The sequence below is a fragment of the Aythya ferina genome (genome assembly GCF_964211825.1).
Source record: "Aythya ferina genome assembly, chromosome: 8".
Classification (NCBI taxonomy): Eukaryota; Metazoa; Chordata; class Aves; order Anseriformes; family Anatidae; genus Aythya; species Aythya ferina.
The window spans coordinates 21,707,023-21,723,755 of record NC_140304.1 but is presented as its reverse complement, the minus strand read 5'-3'; the positions used below and the strand labels follow the sequence as shown (position 1 = coordinate 21,723,755).

General features: G+C 36.6%; 1 protein-coding gene across 3 annotated transcripts in view; it reads right to left on the bottom strand.

The window, feature by feature from the left end:
• Positions 1 to 16,733, bottom strand: part of PIGK (phosphatidylinositol glycan anchor biosynthesis class K) — a 75,610-nt gene that overhangs the window by 48,809 nt on the left and 10,068 nt on the right. For all 3 annotated transcript variants that reach the window (XR_014695486.1, XM_084527721.1, XM_084527720.1), the window contains exons 7-9: positions 16,328 to 16,445; positions 14,823 to 14,933; positions 7,151 to 7,323 (exon numbers count right to left, since the gene is read on the bottom strand). Coding sequence is in view for 2 of the 3 variants with exons in the window: in XM_084527721.1 (XP_084383847.1) it covers positions 7,151 to 7,323; positions 14,823 to 14,933; positions 16,328 to 16,445 (402 nt within the window). In the remaining variant the exon portion in view is untranslated. The remainder of the gene's footprint in view (positions 1 to 7,150; positions 7,324 to 14,822; positions 14,934 to 16,327; positions 16,446 to 16,733) is intronic.

Here is a 16,733-nt window from a genome sequence, read left to right as displayed (position 1 = left end):
CCTCAGGCACTCAAAAAACAAGTGTAAGTTTTTTCACAATATCATAACAGTGGAAGACTAAGAGTACTTGCATGTGCTTTAATCCCGTATTTAAAAAAAAAAAAAAAAAAAAAAAGCAATGTTGATTGAGCCCTGGAGACTTAATTGTTTGTTATGTGCCCAGATTCATTTCTGGAGCATAAGGAACTCTAACATATGCTTGGCCACTGAATTCCAAAGACATAACAGTCTAAGACATGACAAAATTAACTGTTTGAACCCACCATCTCACTTTTGTTGCCCCATTTTTCTACTCCCTCAAAATTTTCTTCTTAATCACACAAAAGTACATAATAAACTTCTCACCTAAGAGAGATCAACAGCACCTTTGGTAGTTTTGATAAGAATTATAAAATAATAATAATAGAATTTTATTGAAATAATCATGCTATCTCAAATCCCTGGAAAAAAAAAATTACATGGAAATACTTCCTGGTCAAACACTACAATCATCCTCATGGTCTTCTTGAATGGCATAATATAGAACACAACTACAGAAGTATCTCCTTGAATAGATATTAATTTGAATTTAGTGCCTGGACAGCAAAGCAAGAAGATCAAATCATGATCTCCATGTAAAGAGCACTAGACTGTCTAAAGAGCACTTCAGGGGACTAGAATTAGAGAGAAGCCCACTCAACTGCAAAAATAATAGCAGGTAAAGATCACACAAGGGAGAAAAGGTGAAGAAGGAATAATGAGACAAAATAAGAATGCTACATAAGAAAGGTGTAATGAGGAATGGGTAAGCAGTGGAATAAAAACCTTGACTGAATATCCTATGATTCCTAGATATTCTCAGCTATTTAGATGTTAAAATCTGCTGGGTTTACTTAAGACCTCCTAAATCTGACATGCAACAAATTTAGACACTACTTGTCAGTTCACTGGAACTACTATATGCCTGAGTTAATTTGCACTAGTAAGTCAAAAAGACATGTATGAGATTCATAAAAATATTGTCACTGACTTACACGCGCTTTTCAGAACACTAAAATGACCTTTGTGGATTATTCCCAGTAAAAGCACCTCTGTGGACCACCAGATTTTTTTGATGTTAATGCCTGTTTAAACCGCATGCAGGTTCAGCATACTATATGTAGGTTCAGTAAAGCAGCATTCTGCTGAAAACAACATGAAGAGACAGCAAAACAACCTGGCATTAACAATTAAAGCTTTGTCACAGAAGAAATGCTGCATGTCATATAAACCCCACTAAAAGTTGGAGGAAAAAACATCCAAGATCAAAGAAAACCTGACTGAAGATACATTTTTGAAAACAACAACAACAACAACAAAACAAAACAAAACAACCAACCAAACAAACAAACAAACAAAAAAAACACACACAAGTAATCTCTGGCAACAGTACGGTTCAAAAATTCTTTCAAACAGGTAAATATATTGTTCAAATCTACTTTTTAAAACATCTTGCTAAATAGGGAGTATAATTATCAAACATAATATTTCAGTGTATCTGAGGTCCTCCCAACACAATTTATACCTATCAGTTCTTTTTGATAGTAATCCTTACTTTATAGTTTTGTTATACTAGTAAAATTGTACCCAACTACATAATTCCTTCTACAACAGCCATTGCATTAATATTACTTGCATTACTTGAAAAGTCCTTTTACACTAACAAATACAGCAGTGTGCATACATGCACATGTAAATGTATACACACATTTCTCCATGGCTAGGCAAGCAGAGAAAAAACAAATGTATTTAGAAAATACTTTAAAAAATATAGCAATAATATTTAACTGCAATTATTACTTCACCAATCTTTTTGAATTATGTGCAGGCTATTAAAACACACATTGATAAAAAAAAAAAAAAAATCCAGCTATGATTTTGTTAGAATGGTAAAGCATAAGAAGAAAATATACTACATGCGTAACTGATTAGCATGTTTCATGAATACACATACACACGCATATATATAACCTTCTGAAGATGTTTCTAGAAAAATAACTCTACCTGGAATTAACAGATTTTTACCCCCCTGGTCAATTCACTACAGATTAGCAAGGGCCTGCTATATTATGACTACTCTATTTATTCATTACACTGAAATTGAAATGCTTTGCATCTCCACAAAGTTGTTGTCTGACAAGAAAAGTGCAAAATGAAAACCTTACATAACCTCCTGAAAATTCAGTCTAAGTACAAACTAGCAATAACGATAATAATAATAATTGAACTCACCCCTCCCTTCCCTATCCAATGTCACCCTCAAACTGATCAGGTGGTGTGGAAAGAAAACCCTAAACCCCAAACCAAGCACAAGCCACTCCCTCACCTCAGCGCTCGCTGCCACCTGCTGGCGTCTACCCGCAGGCCACAGCCACCTCACGGCGTGGCAGGAGCAGGCCCCGCGCTCGGCCCCTGGAGCCGGGCCTAGGCCGCCCCAGCAGGGCCGCAGGGAGCCTCCGCCAGCTCCTGCAAGGCCCAGCGCCTGCCGCCACCCCAACACAAATGTGGTGGTGTTCACCTCTGCCCAAAGAATAGGTAGAAAACGCGAAGAAAGGCTGATATAACTTTATCAGCGCCCTCACGGCACGCCGGGATGGGAATGAGAAGTGGGAACTTCTCTGAGAACAAGGGCTTTCAGAATTAGTCGTGGAAATCACTTACAAGGCTTAAAGAACCATAAAGCTGAGGCATCTGGTCAAAAAATAATGGTGAACAAACCTAGAATCTTTTATTTTAGGAAATGCTCACTGAGCTAAGCAACATCTACTAGCCAAAACGAATTACCTATTAGCTCACAAACTGGATCCCTACGGATTCAGGAACACACAACAGCAGCTTCACCTATTAAGCACATAAAATTGAAAATAACTGACAGAAAAGAAGAAAGAACAGGAAACAGACAGAAAACAAGAGTCACTCTCAAATAAACAGATTGAGACAACATTAGCTATTAACATACTGCAAATGAACCAATTACTCACAATTATTCTCTATTACACAAGCGTCCTTCCTAACTCAAGTGGCCAATTTATTTATTTTCAGGAAAACAGTCACTGATAGGAGTGCCACAATTCATCTCAACAGAATTATTAAATATGAAGCCCAATTCTCAAAAGCAATAAAACTAGGAAGGTTTTATATGATGCTGTCTTTAATTTGATTCTTACCATCCTCAAGAGAAATACTCATCCCCAATTTTTACCAGTGCTTCCTGCTAATATACTTTTCCCTACAGTAGGAGCTGGAAAGGAGAAAGCATTCTAACAGGCTGTGCAGTCACAATCCCAGTTCCAGAGAGACGCTCCTGGTTTACCAAATATACTAAACTCTGCACAGATCTTTCTCCAAAGATGCTGGATTTCTTTTACTCCTCATGCTCACTTTTTGTTATTTCACAGCGATTTAGACTCACAAAAAGAATTAGCTAAAGCCCCAGAACACCTAGACATTCAGGTATTTTGCTAAAAATAGCAGCTACAAGCCCGGTCAGGACCGAGACAACTACAGAAGAAACTCTTTGAAGTGAATATGGCTTAGATCGAAACTGCTATGAAGAAAGGAAACAGCAGAGGGTTCTGCTGGATTTTTTGCCCTCCCCCCCACCCTTTAAAAAAAAAAAAAAAAAAGCAGCAAGCTTTTACTTACAAATAGTCACCTACCACTAAATGGACAGAAAAAAAAATACTTTTCTTTTGGTTAATCAGTCATTGTTTCTTTGTGTTAGTTCAACCCAAGCCAAAGAAAACTTCAAAGACCTCACTATCAAGTACCTCGGCTTGTGCTCAATTTTATGCTGCCAATTCTGAGCTGGTTGCAGAGGTACAGGGTGCACTGAACTTGGAAGTAAAACTGCATTATGAAGTAATTCCTAAGGAAGTGTGTAAAAATGAACAAAGTTCTACTGAAGAGATTTGGCTACGTCACAGCAGTGGGTTGGATGAAAACTTGTACAGTCTGCCAACAGTGCAATCCTAGTATATGTTCTTATCTTACAACATCATCTTCTTTACCCATTATCTGTGTAATCAGTTTTTGTTTGTTTGTTTAAATAATATCCTTTGCTACACACATGACCCTTTCAACTTTAAAGCATATAAATCAGACCTAAGGCTGTCTACCTAGGACTGGATCAGAGCTAGAATCTGTTATTTTGTTTCCTCCTTTTGCTCTGTTACACAAATATTTTGTAGCACTCTGCTGCCACCAGTATGTAACAGCAAAAGGAAAAAAGTATCAAGCTAACACTGAAACAAAGAGGAAATGATTCATAAAGGAATGCAAGCAAGAGAATACATCAAATGTTAAAAATAAAATACAAAGTATCTTTTAGAATAAAACTTAACAAATGCAATATAGAACAAGGAAAAGATTCAATATTACGCGTAGATTTTGTTAGAATATGATCTGCACACTCAGAGATTTACAGTAACCAATGTAATGCATCAATATTTGTATTAGGGGGTATAGACTTCTGATTTCCCTATCAGACACTTAAGGACAAATAAGTATGTTTATGTTAAGGTAAACCCATAAGGGGTACAAGTTCAATTCTACATGACCTTTTTCCTCTTTGCCCAGGCTTTCAAAAATACTATTAAGCTTGAACAAGATTATTCATGACTGGTTTGGAAAGATTATTAAATTCTGGTCTTTGCAGATCGATGTGATCAAGATAAAAAAAATCATAAAAAAAAAAAATCTCCTAACATTTGACATCAATATAAACTAAAATGAAAACAATATCCTCACTACACACTTTCTAGAGAATAAAAATAAAAAATCCTTCATCCTAGAATTCCAAAAACAGCATAGTAAAAAATACCTGGTAATGTATTTAGCTAGCCCAAGAAAGCATCCTGTTGTACAATTCATAAGCAGTTCATTTAGTTAAGCATTCTGGTAGGCTTAAAAACTAAGCTTATGAAGAGTTTACTTACTATTTAAGCATACTAAAAGCAAAATAACATTTAATTAGAGTGCCAACCAGAAGATTTCATCTATCGTCTATCAACTTTACTGGGTTTTTATTTAAAAAAAAATAAAGCTTAGTATCTTAGTATCTCTCCCAGTGATACCAATCCCATCTTTCCCTCCCTATTTCACAGAGAAATGAAATCTGGGGTGTAGGCAGACACCACATGCCCAAAATGCATAGAATGACTGAACCAACACTGATGATGTAAGAATATGCACTCACATTCTTTCAATCAAGGGTCACGCTTCCATTAATTTGGGACAACTTGGGTAGCACGTATGCAAAATCAAGTAATTTATACAGTTCTCTGAGTTCTTAACCTTAGAAAAGGATGTGCAAGATGTTTTTAATATTCTTTAAATCAAAAGAATACCCGTTTCTTGCACAACAGATCCTCCAAAACGGTAATTTTTAAAAACATTACTTAAATTTATAAGAACTGAAAGCTAGAATTCTTAAATTTGTTGTAATGAGACAGATCTCTGTCAAACCAAGAGGTATATTCCCTGCACTCCTCATCCCTATTTATACAGTACAATTTTTTTTTTTTTTTTTTTTTTTTTAACAAAGCCCATACTTTCTTCTCGATTAAAATACACTCTCTATGTAATCTCCCAAAGTGGTTACAAGAAACTGAGAACTTAGGGGGCTGATTTTTTTTAAACTATTTGCATATAGTGCAATGCATAACTGTTCTAAACTGAGCAGTCACAGAATTAGCTTAATTACTGTATGCTTGGTACTAAAATGCCCAATGCAGGTATACATAAAATCTGAAAATAAATTGTAAAAATATCCTACACTCAGTGTATTTTAATTACGAAGGCAAGAGTTACTATTATCTTTAAAATTAATGAAATTGATATACACTATCAACTTCTCTGAGTGATAGTAAACAATGAAGTAGATAATAATTTACATAAATGTATGGGTTGAAAAATATTACATCTCTGGCTATAGCAGACTAGTTTAATTCTTTTTTCCCCTCCTAGAGGAGGTTATCATGAAACATAAAAGATTTACTAGAAATAGAAGTTCAATACCAGATAAACTCTGCAGTACAAGCACATCTTCCTTTACATGTTTCCAATAGGTGGCAACAGAATACCAAGAATACAAAGGAGTTTATAGTTCTTTCTTCATCCACAAAGTAACGGAATCCCTGTTATTTCTATCAACAAATTTTTCATCAGCAACTTCATTCATATAAATAGTTGCATCTCTGCAACTGAGATTCTCAGGACAGTTAAAGCCAAAAGGCAGAGAATTTGCAGAATAGAAACAAAGCATTTATAAAGAAAACCTAGCTGCAATGAAAACAACCAATAGTTTAAAGTCAGAGCTTAGCTGAAGGAGTAAACTTCCAGAAGCAGGAATTTACAGTAAAAAATGTTTCTGCACAGGGAGCTATCAAGAAAGAAATAAAATTTTAGACTATTTTGTTACTGTTGTTTGTTTTTGACCAAGACACCTTGGTCTCTAGCAGTATTTGCTCACAGGATTGAATAAGGGGGGGGGGGGGGAATTTTTAAACAGAAAGTAAGTTTTCAGCTGATAAATCCCAACTTTAACAGTAGTAACAGTTCATACCAACTCCCTGATTCTTTGAACAGCTGTAGGAAGTTGACAGGAAGTCAGGGTTCTTCTTTCCTTGACAGTTACAAGACCTTTGTTTGTTTCTGCCACACAGAGCTATACACATTTATTTGTTTGCTATTACAAATCTTATGAGAAGTGGCTGAGGGAGCTGGGGTTGTTTACCTTGGAGAACAGAAAGTTCAGGGGACACCTTGTTCTACTTTAAAATTACCTTAAAGGATTGGTAAATTACCTTAAAGGTTGGAGCTATTTTCCCAAGCACCAAGAGATAAGACGAGGGGAAATGGCCTCAAGTTGCATCAGGGGAGGTTTAGGATGGATATCAGGAGAAATTTCTTTATTAAAAGAGTTGTGCAGCATTGGAATAGGCTGCCCAGGGAAGTGGTTGAGTTACTACCCCTGGAGGTCTTCAATAAACGCATAGACTTAGAACTTAGTAGCATGGTTTAGTGGTGGACTTTAGTACTAGGTTAAAGGTTGGACTAGATAATCTTAGAGCTCTTATCCAACCTGAATGGTTCTATCATTCTAAACCAAGTCTAAATAGTAAATACTTACTCATTTTCAAAGACAGTCAAGTCACGGTCCAAAGAAATTGTCTCTGTTGTAATTTCCACCTTTCTTACACTGCCAAAGAAGTCTGTTATGAGAACATTTTGAGGGTCTCGCTGAAAGAGATCTGTTCGGTGCCCAGGTGTGGAAACACACAAACTTTTTGGACAGACCTGAAACTGAAAACAAAGATGAATAATCATACTATGTCCCTCATTGATTAATAGTCTCTTCGGGTACTTATCAAAATAAAATTATTATAGAAGAAATAAACGTCACGCAGAACTTGCAGTAATTTAAGTACAAGCTCCACAGCTGAAAAAGAGTGATCAAAAACATTAAAAAGCATAAACATCTTGATAATGAGTTTCAGAAAACCTTCATCTTCACAATTGCCCATACCAGTTTAGAAATGTTTCTGTGAAAGCTAACCATCAATTACCGCTGATTGATTAAATGCACAAATGCATTTCTGAATATAGAAGCAGCAACGCTGCTATAACCTTCCAAAAAGCGTAAGTTGGTATAAATTCTTCACACTTACCAAAGGGAGGCAGGCAAGATTAACAAGCAGCTCATTGTAAAGGCTTCAGAACTGAAGCAAAAATTTAAATTTTGTCTGGAAAAAAAATCTTATTCTTATTTCTGGTTTACAGCCTATGAATTAATGTAGAATGAGGATCTTAAAATATGAAAGGTGTCTTATGTATACTAAGTTCACATAGACACACCTGTAACACCTACAAATTAGCCATACACTTTACTATTTGTTTTATACACATACCAGTCCACTATCTTCAGCACACACTCCAATAGATGGAAGACAAAACCAGCACTAACAAATTAAACTGGTTTCAATGGACTCAACTCCGTATAAAGATAGATTTCCAGAAAAATATGTAGACATAATAGTGATGGATTTGTTGTAGCATTTAAAATATATCACAAGCAGCATGCCTGTTCAATAGCAAAACTGTTACATGTCCAGCAGATTTTCAAGGCAAAACCAATGGATTTTGGACACAATGCCTTTTTGCACAAGTTCTACCACACTGACCCAAAAGTCTCTAATATATGCCACCTGGACAGACTGTTTATTTCAAGGGATCTCCTAATGCATGTAGTTTAACTTAAATAATAATAATTAGTTTGTAATTTTCTTAGTAACACTACATTGCTTCAAGTGCCGTGAAACGTAACCAACGGCCTCACTCTCTGGAGAAGGCTGAGTTCGTGTCTCAGTCCTCAGAAGGTATTGCACAACCAAACACACGGCCCTGCTAGACACAGGCACAAGACAAACAAGCCCACTAGATGTGGGTGCTAGGTGTACAGTGCCCTGGCTGGTTTCTTCACCAAATGTGGCTGTCCATCCAACTGCCTCATGGACAGCCTGCAGACCACCTGCTAACACTGTAGGCTATGCGCATCCTCATGTGTTCCAGCAACAAAGAACATTTAACTGAGCAGATTCACCTACACAACTACAAAGGATGCTCATCTTCCTAAAGATTAAGTTTTCCAAATGATTTTCACAAAGCAGTCCATGAGTCACAGGATGCAGAGCTCATACACCTAATTATTACATCATGAGTCAGATTAGGTGGTTGCACTCTTAGGGCAGAATCACAGGTCCTAATTGGCTCAATGCAGATGCAGCCTCAATTAGCCCAGATGCTGACTAACCAGATCTCTAAGTTTCAGTCCCATACCTTCTAGCACAAGTTCTGTTCTCAGCCTGACACAAAATACACAGTTTGTATGACTCTTCTTAGGGCAACAGAACCCTAAAAAAGTTTCTCAGAGATGAAACAATATACCCAGTTCTTCATCACTGAAGACACATTCTGTCTCACCATTCCTCCCTTCTGCTCCCACTACAACATCTGTTTCATACCTGAAGTCTAAACCTGTAAGTCCAGGGAGGCTTCAGCTTCAGCTCACTTTCACCCTAACCGATGGATACAAGCACACAGACCCCCAAGCTATTTGTTAATGATTCCCATCTCTCTTGTTGGCAGAGTATCACACAGTTGCTAACCAAGAGATGAGCAGATCCAATCTTTGTTATCCTCCATGTGAAGTGAAGCTGAATCAGTCTCGTCAGCATCATGCTGCCCATACAGAAGACACTTGTCAGTACTCATTAACCCTGTTTCACAATTTCACCAAAAGAGAACACATTTTCTTCAACTTAGCTCCACCTAAGGGCAAAAACAAAAACTGTCTTCTAAAGTAAGCTATATAACATAAATATTTATTTTGATAAATATATCAGATCCATTGATCTATGCTGCAGCTATATGTTTAAGTGTACTGGCTAGAAAGGCTACAAAACACTAAGAACTAATACTTTTATGTTCCTGTACCATTAACACCAGCGTAAGTCTAGATGATGAGAATGAACAACTCAAAAAATTATGAATGATCTTTTAATGCAGCTGCTTTCTATCAGCTCCAAACAGACTCTCCAACTGCAAGTCAAAGGTTTATTGATCTTAGGCAACTGTTGCAAATAGCTTCAAAGACATCAAAAAAACCTGCTTCCCAATTCTGCTTTATGTTAGCTAGTAAAGGCACAGAAGCCCAGTGCTCTTTTTATCTGATAGTTTATTGAACTTTTTGCCTTGCTGGTCATGGCAAATACTTCCATTTCATTCCTAAAACACCAGCTTCAAATATTTCCTTCTTGCCCTCAACAAATGCATTTTAAGAGTGAGATCTGCACAAATCATTATGGCAAACATAAACAGAGAACACTTTTTCTCTCTTAGCAAAACAGGCATTTGTAAGTAGAACAACAATAGCCTGTGACAAGAACATGCAGGATATCACATCAGATGATTTAATGATTCCTTTTAGCTTTACCTCATGGACATACTAAACAGGTTGTTCAAAGCTTAGGAATTTTCAACAACATAACATCAGTTTCTTTTTGAACAGGCCACCCTCCTGCACTGTTATCATATCCTGATTCTTGAAGGAAGATAGCACCAGTCTCATCAACTGCTCCGGAACCTGAAATGGCTCACGTTTCCTCCACTGATTGGGTTTTAAAGCAACAAAACAAAAACATTAAGTTAAAAAAAAAAAAAAAAAAAAAAAAAAAAGCACTCTAAGTCTATAATCTGAAAGTAAAACATTTAATCTATTTTAAAAACTGGCAAACTTCAGACCAAAACCAGCATGTTTATCACTGAGTCTCATAATCTACCTTGATTCATTTCAAATGCAAACTTCTTTTGGACAGGAAGACACAGAGACAGATGGCAACTCTTTCACCTAAACTATATCAATTTTGTTAATAAAAGTCACTCAAATCAGTGCTATCATTTTAACAACAACAAAAAAAAAGCTGTAACATTCCATACCATTTTCTGTGTTGGAAGAAAGCTTAAAAGTTCGTTATATAAAATGGCTGGTGTATCTATGCAGAACTACATAAAAACCTATGAGAGTGCATGAATCCTGAAGCATACCAGCACCCAGCAATGTGCTTCTGTACTTTGCAGCAGTCAAAACTAAAAAAGAAAAAAAAAAAAACAAAAAACACCCAATTTATTCTCCTGGGTGTTCAAGACCACATATGGACATTCAGAACATAGCTATTATCCCGATGCAAATTACAATATTCGCTAACTGAGGAAGAACTGAAAACAGATCCTGAGAACCTACTTTAACAGACACATAGAAGTTTTATATTAACCTCTCTCTGTTAAGTGTAACATGTTGATATATTATATTTAACATTAAATAATGGACAAAACTAATGCTTCTAGCACTTAATATTAATATTGAGCATCACTGAAAAAAAAAATGGGGGGAATATCTCCCCAATTAAAAGCGAAAAAAAAATATGAATTTTCACAGGTTTTTTTGATAGATATAGAAAAATAGCAACATCTTATTTTCTACAAAGAAAAAAGTAGTTACAACAGGTCACATATCATTGCAAAAAGTTCACTCAATAACCAGAGCAAAAGCCATACACATTCATTAGCATGGCAGTCAGCAAAGCTTTGTGGCTTTGGCTCAGTTACTCTGCCATGAATGCTCTGATTTTGGAGTAATTTTCTACTCAATCCTGCTTTGTGCTGGGATGATGCAATTATCAAGTCAGGTGTGATTTTAAAGTCTCTTTTCTAAGCTCTTAAAAGACAGGTACACATTAAAAAACAACTGCATGAGCACTGAAAGTGAGAAATCGATAGCACACAACTATTTGCAACCTATCCCACAACAATTTATTACCACAGGAAAATTCTGAGACAAGTTTGGAACAAAAATGCATAATAGCACTAGGAAGAAGAGAACTTCAGTATTAATCCAACCACCCAGTACCTATGTGAGAAAAGATAAACTGCAAAGCAATTACATCCCAGCAGACCAGCGCTTTCACAACTGAAGTCTTCTGACAGAAGAAAAAGAAAATGCAAACACTGGCTATATGAAACACATTTCTTAATGTATTGATTTTTACAAATTGTTTAAATAAGTTTCTATTTAATTTAAGCTATACAATTTCCACAAATGGAAACTTTGTTATCTTGACTTTTCTTAACAGTTTTTGTAGCTATTTCATGACAAACGATGTCTCATTTAGAAACGTATTTGAATCTTATTTTAAAAGTTCAAATGTGTGACATTTCAATTTAGTCTTTACTTTTTTGGAATTGCAATCAAACTGAAAATCAGTCATTTGCACAGCTTTATCCTTAGCAACACAGATGGAGCAGGTGGGAAGTAGGTGGTGGAAAGATGTCTCATTCTTTGCTGGAGTGCAATATCCAACACTTAGGTGGATGTGAAGAGAAGCTTTTTTTAAGAGTGGCTGGAGAAAACTACATAGGTGATGCAATGGGCACAGTGTGAAAAAGCAGAGCACTTCTGAAAGAGGAGACATCATACAGAACAAAACTGGACAGCAAATTAAACATTAGCTAATAATTTAAATGTTCTATGAGTGAGCTAGTTAATGAGACACTTAATAAATTATCTTGAGTTTGAAAGTGTTAATTTAAAAAAATCAGACTTGCATAAGCAGCAACTCTTTGTTCTTAATCCAGCACAACACTAATAGTGTATTCCAGTGCCAAAGTATTCCCCATATATCCCCTTTAACAAGGTTGCTGAAATACATGCATATTATGACTGAGCACATTATCAACTTGTATCATGGTATATCTGGGTGCATTCTCTTCCCTTCCTGGAAGGAACTGGTTGATGATGTACGATGACTTACATGTTGCAATTTATCAGTCAGGAATAAGTTCCCACAGCTCTTTGTAATTATTTGGCATAAAAAGCAAAACAAAAATACAAGGCAGAATGGTATCTTCTCCAAAGAGCACAAAAGGTAAGATGGTTGATCAGCTAACACGTTTTCTGTGCTGCTGACAATACCTGAACTAATATCTGGCTGACTGGACCAGCTATACCACTTCCCAGATGGCTTCTTATACAATAGAAACAGCTGTTCATTTCCGATTTTTATTATTATTTTTTTTTTTTAAGTAAAATTTTTGGTTTACAAAATAAAATTCTAAAATGCTGTTTGAATTAACTGGGTAGAAGCAGATGCACTATGAATGAAAAAAAAAAAAAAACAAACACTTGCATATTCTTCTTTAAAACAAATCTTGTTAAAGTTTTCTGTATCTCATGATCAGACAGGTATTAAATTACAAGAACAGAATTTCATTCCCATGGCAATAAAAGAATCTCAAATCTTAGCTACTGAATTGCTTCTGTATCAACATAAAATCTGTCAAGTGTTGCCTGTTTAGAGTGAATTCTACTATAGACCTCACAGCCAGACTAAGACCAACCTCTGTAGACAGAGGGTAGCATAAAACTTTTGAGCACCTGCTCCGTTTACAAAAATGAATCAAAGACAATGTTCTCTGTCAGTGGTGCTCTTAAATCATTGACATAGCATGTCAAGATTTACAGCTACAAGATACTACAGCATAATATACTATTACAATAAAATTAGTACTGGAACACGCATAAAGGATTAATAAAGTAAAGAAAGGATGGTTCCTTTCCCTTTCTGTGTCATCTCATCATTGTACCTATCTAAATGTTATAAGGAAATTTTCATAAATTTTGTCAGATGTTATCTTGCTCTTAGGTTTTTTTTTCCCTGTCTCAGAAATGAAAACTCCATCTAATAGTTACCTAACATTATAAACTCCAAACACAGCTGGATTTGTACATATCTTGTTCTGGAATCTAAGTGGAGAAATCAGTCCCTAATTGTTTGAGTACACAGTTAGAATTTTAACTGTTCCTCACCTTATGTCCTGGTTTCAGTTAGGACAGAGTTAATTTTCTTCCTAGTAGCTGGTAGGGTCCTATGTTTTGGCTTAGGATGAGAAGAGTGCTGATAACATGCTGACGTTTTAATTGTTGCAGAGCAGTGCTTACACCAAGCCAAGGATGTTTCAGCTTCTCACTCTGTCCTGCCAATGGGCAGGCTGGGGGTGCAGCAAGAGCTGGGATGGGACAGATCCAGAACAGCTGAAGCAAACTAGTCGAAAGGATATTCCATACCATCTGATGTCATGCTGAACAATATATAGGGGTGGCTAGCTGGGATGGGAAGGCTGGACTGCTCGGGGTTAGGCTGGGCATTGGTCAGTGGGTGGTGAGCAATTGCATTGTGCATCACTTGTTTCATACACATTATTATTCTTAGTACTATTATCATCGTTATTGTTATTATTATTGTTATTGTTCTTATTATTTTCCTGTCTTAATAAACTGTCTTTATGTCAACTCACAGGCTTCACTTTCCAGCTTCTCTCCCCCATCCCAGAGAGGGAGTGGGGAGGGTGAGCGAACGGCTGTGTGGTGTTTAGCTGCTGGCCAGGTTAAACCACAACACCTTAGTATGGATGGTTACCTTCCAACATCTGCAAAGTGTCTGTTATGTTAACATTGGTTATCCATTAAGCTGATTTTACGTATCTTAGAAGTTTCCAGCTATCATCGACACCCCCTTACAACTTCCTCGTAAGGGGGTGTCGAGAGGCAGGAGACCTTTTCTCCATTAACAATAGTGACAGGACCCGTGGGAACGGGGTTACGCTGAGGCAGGGGAAATTTAGGCTGGACGTCAGGAGGGGGTTCTTCACAGAGAGGGTGGTTGCACACTGGAACAGGCTCCCCAGGGAAGTGGTCACTGCACCGAGCCTGTCTGAATTTAAGAAGAGATTGGACTGTGAACTTAGGCACATGGTCTGAACTTTTGGGTAGACCTGTGCGGTGTCAAGAGTTGGACTTGATGATCCTTAAGGGTCCCTTCCAACTCAGGATATTCTATGATTCTATGATTCTATGATTTTTCACATGCAAATATGTATTTCATTTTATTAAAATGAGCATTTAATTATTTTTATCCATTTTTCGGTGTTTGTTTTTTTCTTTATTTTTTTTAATCTAGCTAGTTTTGGTTAATTTTTCCTGTAGCCAACAAACCACTTTCAGGCTGAGGACAAACCTGTAAATGTCACACTACTGTTACATTTAATGGCACAAGGACCCTCCCCACAAAGCCTCCTCTGAGAGAAAGTGAAGGTGAACAGAAAGTATCTGGAAAACATCACGGACAAAATAAATTAGTTTTGAGAACGGAAGTCATTACTGTATTGATAAATGTTGAGATTCTACTTACTAGATCGTTCATATTTGTCTGACTGGCTGGATGAATTTCTTCCAAGAACTCTAGCACATAGAACGTGTATCTGTCCATAAGATGAACGCCAATCCCAAGATCAGGTTGATGCTTAAAAACAACATGCAACAATTACTGGGCATTTGTAGAAGAGAACTTGATATTTGGACAAGGAAACAGAACATAACAGCATGTTACAGAAGTTAACAGTAATTCTTTCTGTTGTTCTTAGGAAAATTAAGCAAAACAAACAACTAGCTGTGAAGAAATATATTGGTGATGTGCTATGTAATACAGTTTATCTTCATTTTTCCAGACTATATCTAGTCAAAAAGCTGGAAACTCCCTTCTTCTTAGCACTCCAGTAGACAATTACATACTGCTCCAAGCTTCTTATGTCTTGGAAAACAGAGCTGAGAGACAGTTTATCTTACAGTACTGTGTGGATTCAGGTAGTCCTGACCTGCTGGTTTTGGTCTGGCTTAGATCACTCTCCCATCTTCCTTTTTTAATGTAGGTGGGATACAATGACGGTGAAATATAGCGGTGTTTTTTTCATATATTGAGTGTAAAAAACACTAGACTGAGTATTCTCCACGTGTATCTCTCCTCAGTCTTCCCATTAAGATTTTTGCCTGTCCTAGGCAATGTATAAATTGGCCAGGAAGCACAGAACTCCACTGACACCTTCAACTATCAGCAGTGAACTGATGATGATTTCTGGGTTCTCAACATTTCTGTAAACTTTTCCAAGCCCTTCAGAACTTTTTAGAACTGAACTGGAACTGAGCAGGATAGTCTCAGTACAAAATACACAAATAAGAGCAGTAAGAGTTAGTGTAGACTGAATCAACACACAGACAAAGGAAGAGATGAGTCATCTTCTTCCTTATAAGTACAATACATTTTGCATAGTAAATTAAGCTTTTCCGTTGTTTTACATTTATAAAATTTAGTAAGAAATATTTTTGGTATTATCTATTTTTATGGTAAGAAAAGCTGAAAAATAAGACATATATTGGAATCATACAATCACAGAAGATCCTGAGTTGGAAAGGACAAACAAGGATTATTGAATCCAACTCCTGGCTCCACACAAGACCACCCAAAAAAATCAGACCAAAACCAGGTCTGAGTGCTGACCAAGTGCTTCTTGAACTCTGGCAGTCTTGGTGCCATGACCATTTCCCCAGGAAGCCCATTCCAGAGCCTGACCCGCCTCTGAATGAAGAACCTTTTCCTAACATTCAGTCTGAATTTCCCCTGTTGCAGCTTCATGCTGTTCCCTCCATCCAACAGCCTGGTTCTTTGTGCGAACCCACTAAATAAATAGGAAAATACACTTAAGAGTTTTGTCAAAACTGTACATTGTAACTAAATACATTATACATTCAGCAATTGGAAGAGAAATCTTTAGTTAAAAAAAAAAATCAATAGGACCTGTGCTTTTAATTCATTCAAGTATTCTGAAAATTGTCTTCACGATCACAAAAAAACATACTTACTGATAAAGAATCTTCTCCTACTTGGCTGCTAGCCAAGGCCATTATATTAGGTGAATAAAATCGTTCATACATGGATGCTCCTTGACAAGTATCAATAATAAATAACAATTCATTGTACCTGAAAGAAATAGAACAGCCTTCTTACTCATATTCCTTTAGAATGAAATATAAAAGCTTTGCTTTTTGGTTACCAGGATAGCTCCTAGGAACCTAAGGAACAGAAGACTTCACACTGATTGAGTGTAAGATGTGAGTTCAGAAAAAGCAATTCATATGAGCATCTGTAACTGTAGGATGTTAAAAACAAAATTTAGAACTCTTCTTTCTGAATGCAAACTTTCAGGCAATTCTATGGATGACAGATAGCATCACTGATGAAAGGTAAGCAAGGACTACCAGTAAGACT